The sequence below is a fragment of the Triturus cristatus genome, chromosome 10 (assembly GCF_964204655.1).
Source record: "Triturus cristatus chromosome 10, aTriCri1.1, whole genome shotgun sequence".
NCBI lineage: Eukaryota > Metazoa > Chordata > Amphibia > Caudata > Salamandridae > Triturus > Triturus cristatus.
In genome coordinates this window covers 148,695,881-148,708,152 of record NC_140593.1, presented here as the reverse complement: position 1 = coordinate 148,708,152, position 12,272 = coordinate 148,695,881, and the positions used below count along the sequence as shown (strand labels likewise).

At 41.5% G+C, this 12,272-nt stretch overlaps 1 protein-coding gene across 4 annotated transcripts in view; it reads left to right on the top strand.

Moving 5' to 3' along the window:
• CDV3 (CDV3 homolog) overlaps nucleotides 1–9,041 on the top strand; it is a 61,674-nt gene extending 52,633 nt beyond the window's left edge. For 2 of the 4 annotated variants that reach the window (XM_085630682.1, XM_085630681.1), the window contains exons 3-5: nucleotides 568–701; nucleotides 2,399–2,555; nucleotides 6,767–9,041. In XM_085630682.1, the coding sequence (XP_085486808.1) occupies nucleotides 568–701; nucleotides 2,399–2,555; nucleotides 6,767–6,770 (295 nt within the window). In that variant the 3' untranslated portion in view covers nucleotides 6,771–9,041. Of the gene's footprint in view, nucleotides 1–567; nucleotides 702–2,398; nucleotides 2,556–6,582 lie in introns of all 4 variants that reach the window. The other 2 variants (XM_085630680.1, XM_085630679.1) reach the window with 1 other exon arrangement.
• The last annotated feature ends 3,231 nt before the right edge of the window (nucleotides 9,042–12,272 follow it).

Genomic DNA, 12,272 nt, shown 5'->3' with positions numbered 1-12,272 from the left:
TCACTGCCAAGAAAAAATGGTAGACTGTTCCTGTTCTTTTCATTTTATCACTTGAAGGTTACTTCCTCCCCTCAAGAGGAGCCAATACAATACCTGTTGAGCTATATACGAAAGGACACTCTCTCCTAACGCTTTTTACAATTTTTATAGATTGCCTTTGCAATGCAATAAGTCTCGCATTTGCGAGAGTTTAAGCTATTGGCATTGTAAATGACAATGTCTTTTATTTATCTGTTTTAAAAACACATAAATAAAACCCATTTGTCATTTACAATGCCAATAGCGCAAACTCTCATAAATGCGAGACCTTTTGCATTGCAAATGCTTTTTTTTTTTTTTTTTTTTTCCTAGCACACTTCTGGTGCCTGAAGCACGAGTTGATCAGGCAGACATTCTGGCCTAGCCCATGAAGGCAGAGACTTCTAGTTATCGTGAATAGCAGTTTTAACTAGTGGACTCTGATGTAAATCATACCACTTTGTCTGTTTGACACTTGGACTTTTATCCCGGACTTGCAAAGCGTCCTAGGTTTAATCTTCTAATGTCATCTTTTTATTCAAATAAAAGCAATGAAAGGGAGGATGATGAAAATGATAAGCGAGAAGAACAAGGTGGGGATTGGGAAGATCAAGGTGGCGGCGCAGAGAAAGTAACTGGCCCGTGGAATAAGACTGCCCCTGCTCAAGCACCAGCCCCTGTTGGTAAGTTTGACTCGTGACTGTTTTCGGACTGCCTTTTGAACTTCTGTTATGTGGATGGGGAGTGTGCTGGTGTCGTTTTGTCTGTCACTTTTCCTATTTCAATTCAAGAGCCGGTTCTAGAAAAATGTTTTATACCATTTGAAATACCACTGAGTATATTAAATGCTCTCCAAATTGGTAGCATGTGACAAATGCTCCTGCTTAACATATTTGTGTAGCCAGTCATTGGTAGTTTAAGTTGAAATCAGACATGGAATCATTTTTGCGCTGCTTCTTCTAAGTTGGTGTATGTGAAAACTAAAATGGCACAAACGACCATGAGGTCGCATAAGACCACCTTTGCACATAGCTTGTTTTATGTAACTGGGAAATGAAAATACTCTTGAAAGCATGTGCGTTGAAATGGAGATTCTTTATCGCATGAAATGGTTCTATCCTATCAAAAGTGTAGACTAGTTTTGTTTCTGTAAAACTTAAAATTACGTGTTTTTGTGTTGTACTGCTAGCCTTCCATCTATCTGCTTCCTTTTTCCTCCCCTGAAACACGAGTTTTGTCATTTATTGTTCCACACCTTGGCAGTGTTCTTACTGCTAGCTTCTTTTAGGTAGCAACTACCCTTGCCCTCCCTCGTCCTCTTTCCAAGTCTACTTGCAGGTCAGACGATAGGCTAAGAAAAACAGTGTTGTCCCTTGGTCCTGCCAGTGATTGAATTAGAAATATTTGTACTTCCAAGGTTCTAGCGCAGTATGAATCTTGATCAGTCCTTTGCCCTAATGTTAAGGGTAGAGTTTAGTCCTTGTTCCACACACTTCAGTTTGCCCGCAAAATATGAGAGTTGTATGGTCTGCACAACCTGGCCTCTGACAAGTGTTGTACTAACCCCCATCAAACTCCCCCCTCCCTTCTGGCCCCCATTTCCTTTCATGTCTTTGCTCACACTCCTACTACATTTGCTCTCCCGTCACTGTGCTCCCTTCGTAAGTTCTAAATCAAATTGCTGATGCCAGGTAGTATCCTTGGTGTGCTGTTTCCTGCAGCATATCCATCTGTTAGTGTAAAATGAGTAACAAAAGAGCGCTAGGATTTGCAGCCATCAAAGCAAGGCACAATAGCAGTTCGCTTCTACGGTCATTTTACCTTAAGAGCAATAAACAAGCCCTCTAAAATAAGTTTGTAGTGAGGAGCACAGATTTTATGGCATAACCAGAAATGATGTCTTATAGGGCAGAAACATGTTGACCATACTACAGGGTACACATCCATAACCCTGTCTCACATTGCTTGTGTCCCCTATCCCATAGGACGTAATAGTTGTCCCTACTGAGTTTTTAAACCCACACTTTTTTGTTGCACTCTGCTCCTCACTTTCACCCTTGAGGTATTGAAATCTGACTTGCTCTAAATAAAACACTCCTGCTCCTTCCCGAGGGGGGAAGTTTTAGCCCACACTGGGCACCTCGCGGTCCCAGTTTGTTGGAGGAACCCAATGATGAAGCATGTCACCCTCTGGTTCTCGTCCAAACACTCCTGCCACAGCCTTTCCTTGGTTGCACTCTGCTACCGTCTATCTTGTGTGAGTAATAACCAGAAATTAGGCAATGATTTGTTTTGCTTGCACATCGTTCAGGTACTTATTATTTTTTTTGAAGTGAAAAATGCCAAAGCTGTTGCATTAAAATATGGTTCTCTGCTTCAGTTGTTGAAACTCCAGAACCTGTACAGTCTGGTGTATATCGGCCTCCAGGAGCTAGATCTGCCACTGCAACGAGGAAACCACAAGGACCTCCCGAGATCTACAATGATTCGCAATTTCCATCGCTTCAGTCCACTGCCAAACATGTAGAATCTCGAAAGTAAGCATGAACATATATTATGAAGAATATTGGATGTCTTGGAGCTTGAGTATTTTTTGTGTATTTTACCAACATCCGCCATGTTGTGTTGTCTCTAGTATTGTGCTTCTAAATGAAATTTATTGGTACTTTGTTCTGTGGGCTAGCTTATCAGAAAGTTACTTTTATGTGTTCTTGCTGGTATGGATGGAAAGGGAAGCTTGGTCAAAGTCTAAAATATTCCAGGTGGAATTTCTTTGTAAAGATATAGGCTCAAATCGGTCTGCTTCAAAGCATTTGATCTTTAAAAGTCCTACTTTGTTCCCTCCAACAGTATTTGTTAGGGCATCTTCTAAAAGAAAGCATATTAATTGATGAACAATGCTAACACTGGAAAACGAGTGCTACCATTAATTACTGTCTTCGTAAGCAGCCTGCCATGAGGTAAGTGCTTTTGGCTTCAATCAGCCTGTCCACATGATGGCTAGTTGCAAAGAAATATGACTCTTTACTACGTGAGTCATTACATTGCGTGCCTTCACAACGCGGTTGTTACGACTACTGCAGTACTGGAGAGAGACTTGTGCAGTTCTGCATAAAAGCAAGAGAAATAGGTTGGCTGGTGTTCGGGTTTTGGACCATCAGTCTGGCCTCTATTGTTAGTGAGTTAAGTAACTTTGCTGAAACAACTGGTTTGTCCAAATCATAGTTACTGTAATGTGTGGCCAGACAAGTGCCATTGTGTCCATTTCTATGGCACACACACTTTAAATATGTTCTGTGTAAAACACATCTGTCGGTGTGTTGCCATTGAGATTAGAACTGACAAGTTTTTTTTAATCTATTAGGAGGTAGCATGTCTCCTCTAGGCATGCATTATTAGATAGTGAGGATGTGTGACCTTGTGACCTGCCCCAAATATAGGGCGATCATTAAAGTTGCTTTCTTTGTGAGTTAATTATGGTTACCACATGCTCTCATGAGCCACCTATGGTTTCCGTACTACTTGGTTGCATAGGCATGATAAACTGCTTCAATAACTGTTCTGTAGACCTTTATGCACATAGTGTCACACAGGGGTTTGTTATATGAGCACACCCAATTTAGCAAGCTACCTAGAGAAGAACAAGACTCCACCAAGCAAATGCATTCTTTCTCTTTGCTTAGGCCCACTAGTGGAATCTGGGCTACCTGCTTTTGTATTGTGCTCCGTTGGAGACAAACCTCATGATGTAAAAGTTCCCTAAGACTATGTGCACCACTACTAGCTCCTTTGGTGCCTAGCTGTTCAACTGAGAGGTGCTAAGCAAAGGACCCACCCTTTTACTGTTTTCCTTGAGAATGAGATTCAGGATGCTAAGAACAAGATCTTGCAGGAGGCAATTGAGTGACTTGTTCTGTGTGAGGGAATGTCCTGTTAAACTATCTCCCTATACCCCCTTTCTCATATTCTTCTCTGAACCCTGTCTCCCAACTATTTACCCCACCCTGCTCCATTTTCAGTGGCCTTTAAACTTGGGTGAGTATAGAGACCCCTTCAGAATCTGTCACGGCTGTTGCAGAGTGTTTTACTCATGGATTACGCTGCTTGGATAATTAAAAGCCAAGCATTTCCACAGTTCAACACCTTCCTTCTTTACTCAAATTGTAGTAGATGAATATCACCAACTTATTTTAATATATGCAAAACACTAGCATAATAATGGCAAATAATTATAGCAATCATTATTTATTTAGTGTAGTCCACTATTCCAACTAAAAAAGCAAACAAAATACTAAAACTATGTTGCATTGGTCTGAGCGTGTGTCCTCCTATCTGCCATTACTGAAACACATTCTAACCTAGTATAAGGTGCCGCTCATCTTGGCTAGCTTGACTGGGGGCGGGATTATATCCTGTTGGCAGGATACAGTCAAAGACCATCCTTTCTCCACTTCTCTAAACCGATGGAATATCCCTTCACATGAGTTAATCTCTTGAGCTAAAATACAAGGCATTCATGCACTGCTACTTGAGAGAACCCAGATTATCTTTTCCACTTCCAAAGCTATAATGTTGTCTAAGGCATGAAGTAAGACAAAGAAAAGGGTATAAAAGTATATCCTTTAGGATGCAATGTATGCTTTTCCATTCTAAGCAGTTAAAATGTGTTCATGAGGGAATGTAATAATAGCTAAGCTTTGAACATTTTCAAAAGGCCGACATGCTGAATGAAGACACTTTATGCATACCTTTTCTCAAAATAGCATGGGCACTAAAGACTGACTTCCACGAATTATAGTGACACATAGCTTACCTAGAGGGGGTCCTCTGGTACTGTCTGCAGGCAACTCCACTCTGCACCTGCCTGGACCCGATCAAGGGAAGAACTGTATTTAGGGCCAGAAGTTCTGCGTGCCAAGGCCCTCTAGGGATTATAATGGAAGAAAAGCCAGGGGCTATGTATTGGGAGCAAGGGGGGGGGGAGACAAAGGTAACATTTATCATATCTCGGAGTATCTGGAAGGTGGATCGGGATTGGGTTGAGCAAACCACAATTTGAAGCAGATTAGTGTACGTTCTAAATATGGATGTCCGCTTATTACCATATGGGTTTATGCCAGGTTGGCATATTTGCTCCATTCATTCCTTTCCTAATGCATACTATCTGTAGAGTACAAGGGCCTTTGCCGCCCAGCACAAGCTTCATTCTATTCTTGGTACACATGCTTTTGATGACCTAGTAACCCTTCTAAAACTGCAGTCCTCTACCTTCATTATCAGCTGTCCCATGATCTCGTTCAACCCTTTCCTTTCCTATTAATCCACCCAGTGCAATTCTTTTCCTTGTCCGCAGGGGAGGAATTCACTATCACAAGAATTTTATCCAAACTTCATATCCTCAACTCTAAATGTCATCCACTATCACGCCGCCCTAATATCAGGACCGTATTCACATTTTCCTAAGACCCTTCTCGGTGCTAAGCGATTTCCTGCAACCCCCTGCATCAAGAGCTGCCACTATGGGAATTGAAGATCCCTAGCCACTGTTCTTTATCCAAGTTATCATCCACTTCCGCTTGCTACTGGTCCCACATATGCTAGCTCGCTGCTCAATGGGGGGACTTTTATAAATTCTTCACTCTAAAATATAAGTTCAGTGCCTCATTCTCCAACCTTAGTTTCTCCATTCCCATAGTTTTATGTGAAGTGTTCAGGTTGTTGGATCCCATTCCTAACCTTGCTATACGTGAACTATTGTCTCGGAGGCCACCTCCCTAACTGCTTTGATATACGTTTCAGGCACGTGTACACTGGGTAGAAGAGTTTGACCAGTACTGCTTTGATCTAGCCTAAACACATTTTATACTGTTTACTCACTTTATACCCACCTGTAGAAAAATTCATAATAGCTTGTGAATAATTTTCATTTTGGGACTTGTACGGGTAGCTATGAACCTGTATCTGCAGCTAAGCCGATGTATTGATGGTATATTTCATTAATTTAAAGTGTCCTGTGTTAACCTATGCCGTAAATGTATATGGGACACTTTTGTATTCTTGTTGGCATATTTGAAGTAGAGTATAATCGGCAAAGGGTGGAAGGTGCAAGAATCCTACACGAATTCTGGAAAGAAATGCCTAGACCTAGTATTTTTGGTCAAGACAACAGTTTTCAGCTTAATAGCGGACACCACTGTCTTCCACTTCTAGCAAAAGTACTAGCCCTTTTAACTTTTATTGATAAGATTGCTGCATTTTTGCACACTTTGTGGTATATGCATACAAGATGGGACAGCTATTTTAATATTGTGATGTTAAAGAATTCTGTTTGCCATGTTTAGATATTGCGTTTTATCCTGTTGCAAACATGTTGGTCAACTCTAGTTCAGCATTCTAAAGCTGGTGCTTTGGCGTCTGGTATACCCATTCAAAAGTAAATTGTTTAAAGTTCTAGTTTGATTTTTAATTGGCTGCTGTTTTAAATTCTTAAAGGTGCAAAAAAACCACAAATTTGAATTATGAAAAGGAAAAAAGTATGAACTTATTGTATCTGTTTTCCCTTAGAGACAGAGAAATGGAGAAGACCTTTGAAGTAGTAAAACACAAAAGTAGAGGTAGGGAAGAGGGCTCGAAAAACCAAGCGCTGCAACTTCAGCTAGGCAACCAGTATGCTGTGCTAGATGACCAGTAAGCCGCATACATACATATAACAATTAAGGAATGCTTTTTTGATAACCCCTCTACTAAGGTAACTAAACTACAGCTGACGACTACGGACATACCCATCTTGAGAACTGCTGGATCTACTGCAGCAAGTGCGGCCTACGTGAGCCAGTGTGTGGATGACCTGCATTACTGAAGGCAAATCTTACCAACTGCTTTTTAACTTGCAACAATGGCAAAAACGTGTCAAATGTACCTGAAATGTTTGAACTAGATTCACTGGTTCTTTGATAAATATACTGTAAAAATATCTCCATCCAGTGGTCATTTGAAAATCTCTTTACGTTCAGATACTAAATGTCATGTGGGTTGACTACCTCAGATGTGCTGCACTTGTGGCGGATTCCTCGTGGATTACATCTTCTCCAGAAGCCGAAGGTTCAACTGCTTTTTTGTGGCAAACGTTGATTTGAAAAGAAACCAGGCTGTACCAGCTCCGCCGGGTTTGTGAAGAGATTGTGCTGTCAGCCATTTCAGATTTAATGACAAAGATTTAAGTGACCTTAATACAAAGTCTCGCTTCACGTGCCCCCGCATCCACCACGCCTTGCTCTTTCTTTTTTTAAACGAAACCTTGACAACATATCATTGTCTAAAATGTCGCTTTTAGAAGGCTTTGTATCTGTTAAAGCAAATGTTGCAGAGCTGTAGTTTGTTTACCTTCCAAATGTAGTAGTAAAAATAGCTCTTTTGAGTTGGAAAAAAAAATTGGGATTTTTAAGAAAAAAAATGGCAGGGATAGAGGGTGGGAGTGAAGTGGGACTGTGATTTAATAATGGTCAGTGATTGCTCAACCATTTTGTCATTGTGGTGTTTGCTCCCTTTACTTGAACCCTCCCGTCTCAAATTGAGAACTTAAACTGCCACAGTCTATTTGTAGCTCCGCATCTCTTCTCTTTGATATTACTTTCAAATACTTCTAATAATTTCAGTGTTGCGTGATGTCCTTTAGCCAGCCCGTTTGTTACATTTTTAAATGTATAGATTTGTTCCTGTATTGAAATCTGTGAACTGTTTTTGGTAGGAGGAACAGTAAAAATCTTCAGCTTGCAAATTGTGGTGAAATACCAAACTGCTCTTTTGTTTGCTATTTTCCAGCGCTGATTTTATTTCATGACACTGTACTGAACCATCTTTGCAGACCTAACCTCAGTACTGAAAATGTGATATGTATTTGAAGACTGAGAAGGGCTCCGGCTTTTCTTGGGTGGATGTTTTAAGTGTTATTTTGTGAACTTGTATTACAGTAACTGTGGCAATATTTAATGTCTCACTTATTTTGATAATGTTCTCACCAAAAAGTAAATTGTGGATCCCAAAAAATAATTGTCTGAAAAGCAGCAGTGGTGTGCCTTCTACAAGCAGATCATTGTTCATTTTATTAAGTGATCTTCATTAATTATCAATATTGGCCACAGAAAACCTATTGAGCACTTAACTTGTATCCTATAGGTGATACCTGTTGGATGCCGACAGGTTATTTATATAGGATGACTAAACATTGCTTCCACTTTGCTTTAGCAGCTCCTCATGTTATTTTTTGTCTCCAGGTTTGTTGTGAAACTTCAATGATGACACAAGCTGCTCATATTGGTTCAGTATAATGCAATTATGTGCAATGCTTGTATCGCTAATAAATAACGCTGTATGCTACCTAGCCAGGCAGTTCAGATATGGCTGAACTATCTTCCTTTATGTTGAACCGTTATCTTTAAGGTCATACACCTTGTATTTAATGGATGCATCTGTCCCCTAGTGCACTGCCCTTTGCTCTGAAATCATATAGCACAACGTGGGTGCCATTAAAGTTAACCAGAGGGTCTTTAAACAGTGCACAAACAGTGGGAGTGTTTGAAACAGAAATAGATATGGGAAAGTAAAGAATGCAATCTTGTTGATGAATACCTACATTAAAACTGTTGGGCTTTGAGTCGGGTGTTTATTTCCAGGAGTGTGAATCGTTTGCCAACAACCATGAAAGGTCTATCAGTATGATGTAATTAAAAATTATAGATTGAAATAAGGTTATTTATGTGAAATGTGTGGTAGGCTGTAAAAGTTTCATTTTTTTTTTTAATGACATGATACTTTTGGATGACCTTACAAAAAGATTTTAAATCCCTATTCTTAAAGTTTTTTTTAGAAAGGTTGGGAAATGTCAAACTGCACATGAATCAAGAATGTTGTATAATGGGTGACTATGTCTATCCATCATACCTATTTTTATTTCTCTGAATTCTCGGGCATGGTTTTGACATTGCATAATACCCTGTAACATTAATAAATTCAGTAAAAAGCAACAATACAATGGAGTCTCATTTTTTTTCGGACTGTAAACACTGCACTCTAAAAATACACATGCAAAGTGACTACACAAGCACTTCTGATGTCTCGCAATGTATCTGATTACCCATATTTTTAGTCTACTGCATCAAAGGTAAAGTATATTTAATTTGAAAGCACTTGGCATTTCTAAGTATCAACATATATTGATGCCAGTATTGTAATTAATTTCTGCAATGGCTTTTGTTTTCTGCCCTCTTCAGGTGAAAGTATAGTATTCTGTATGCAGACATCAAGATTAGTTTTGATATAAATGTGGTTAAGAGATAGGAAGCTCTGTTAGCTGACCACTAGAGGGTAGTTAATTAAATATTACCCACCTCAAACACAAGACCATAAAATCAGATCACATACCAGCACGTAAAACAAACATATGACCTATCACGACAGAAGTTTACATTTCAACCCTTTTAACTTGACCTCCATCTACACACCACTGTTCACCCGTTTCAACAGCACCCTATTCACCATGTTGCATCCCCAACACTCATATCCCAGACACCATAGGCACACCAAACCACACAGGCGTATTCCTACACACCCAGCACCAAATAAAGGTTCATCCACCAAACCCCAACAAAATCTATGCATGCAGTGCAAACACTGTGACCAATGACCAGCCACTAAACCCACAACTAGATGCCCAGAACATAGAACTCTTTAAATTCTCCCCGCAAACACCTGTTCAACACCACCTCTGTGCAAAAACTGACAAGTTAGACTAACGCCAGTGACTGGGCTGATGAAGCCATCACTGCTCCCAAAATTCACAACCGCCATGGTTCCCAAGAATCTGTTTCCTCTGACCTGCACCTTCTCTTTGAAGCCCCTTTCTCTTATCCCTCATAAATCCTTTCTACCAGCCCCCTTTTCTTACAACCGTCTGCATCTTGCACGCGTTAAGTACAATAAAATCAGATGGGTACCCACCACTGAACCAGATTACAATTGTGCCTGTAGGAACCCCGTACCAGCATGTGCACTATAATGCAAGTATTCATATACCAGCTCACACCTCCTGCGTTAAGCTGCTACTAGCATCCAGGATGTACTTAAAAGCTCTTGACTTTTTTCACAGTAGTTAAAAAGCAATTGACCGACAAGTACTACATTGACGACAGATGACGCTACACACCCATTGCCCCCAATTGGGGGGAGTTAAATCTAGTATCTTGGAACGTAAGGGGGTTACTCAATAAGATTAAGAGGGGCATGGTACTTCGACTTGCCAAAAGCTGTGAAGCTGATGTTGTCTTATAGGAGACTCATCTCCTAGGAAATAAAACCAGATCTCTCAACCGATTATGATATACCACTATATATCATTCAGGGTTTACACGTGGGTCTCGCGGCACGGTCATTCTACCATTTCCAAACATTGGCTGGACTCCAGGGGCTGATACACCCATCACAGGTACATTGGCAAACAACTAACTGTAGCCAGCGTCTATGCTCTGCCCCACCTGAGACAAACATTCACGGATAGAGTTGCGCAGGTATAGGGGAGCTCCCGGAGGGCCTAATTGTACTAGGGGGAGACTAGAACGATGTAATGACACCTCGATTGCTGGCGGGGACCAGGGCAGGAATCCCACACAAGTCCAAACTTGACCTTTTAGCTACTACACTGGGAGGGGTCCGATGCGTGGCGCGTGCTTCACCCCTCCAAGAAAGGCTTTACATATACTTCGGCAGTACATGGCACATTATCATGACTGGATTACAACTTTCTTCCCCATAGCTACACAAATAGGATATCCCATATTGCCATCTTGCCCAGGGGGTTGTCAGACCACTCTCTGGGCCAGCTTAAGCTACACCTAAAATCGCAAAGGCCCCTTAATCAATGGCGTATGTCACCCTTGGCATCTTAAGGACCCCGCTTATAAAGAGGTCCTCCAGCAGGCCATCACTGATTATCTGTTGACTAACATCGACTCAGCCTCGTCTAAAATTATCCTATGGGAGTCTTTCAAACCTACAATCCGAGGGGTCGACATAAGTTTCCGGACAGTTGAAAAACGCAGACTGCTAGTCCAAATATTGGAGCTAGAAGATAAACGGTCCCTCGAGATGCAGGTGGCAACAGGGACTACCCTGTAATCGCAGCGTAACCTTCTCCAAATCCAGCAACAAATACATCAACTCCTCACTAACTAGGCGCGAGAGACCTGGGTAGCAACAGTACAGGATTTATCAGTGGGGAGACAAGTCCAGTAAAAAGCTTAATCGATTATGCTAGGCCATGACTTCTATCCTCGTGCCGGCACTCCGCGACACAGATTGAGTACTCTGTACCTCCCCAGAGATGGTGAGTACTCTGTACCTCCCCAGAGATGGTGAGTATTCGCAACAGATTACGCTTCTCTATATCAATATAAAGAACTTGTATCAGGCACCCTCATTGACTAATTCCTATCAGACGTACCCCCCAATGAAGTCTGACTTACTTGATGCCCCTATAACATTAGAGTGGCATTAGTCCATACCCACCCCAGTAAAACACCCTACCCTAACTAATTCCCCAGTGATTTTCCTACGGCTGCATATGACCACATTGGGTCTACATCTTCTAGCGGCATTTCATGAGGCACTTCAACACATTTGACCTACAGATTGGTGCCACACTGAAATTGTTGTATTCTTAAAGCCTGGTCGCCCCCGAAGATCACTTCATATCGCCCCATCTCTTAACTTTGAACCCAAGCTATTCGGTAAAGTTCTTGCGTACCCCCTCCGCACGCACATCCAAGATCTCATTCACCCAGATCAGTCCTCTTTATGCCACAGCGAATCACCCTAAATAACATCAGACTGGTCCACAATGCCCTTGCAAAAGCCCAAGAACCGGGCCGACCGGGCGGCCGCCCTTTTGGCCGACGTTGACAAGGGGTTCGATTCCTTAAGCCTGACGTACCTCTTCAATCTCCTTAACGCCATCAATTTTGGACCCCACTTAGCGTATATCCAGCTGCTTTATATGGACCTTTCGGCCTCAATACGGGTGGCGGGACATCGGTCGACTTCCTTTCCCATTCACCGATGCACATGTTCAATGCTATCCCTTATCTCCACTCGTACTTGCCTTAGCCATAGAGCCCATGGCCATCTGGGTACGACAAGACCCACTGATTCAAGGCTTTGAGTGTTCACACGAGTATTCTGACAGGATTGCATTATATGCCGAT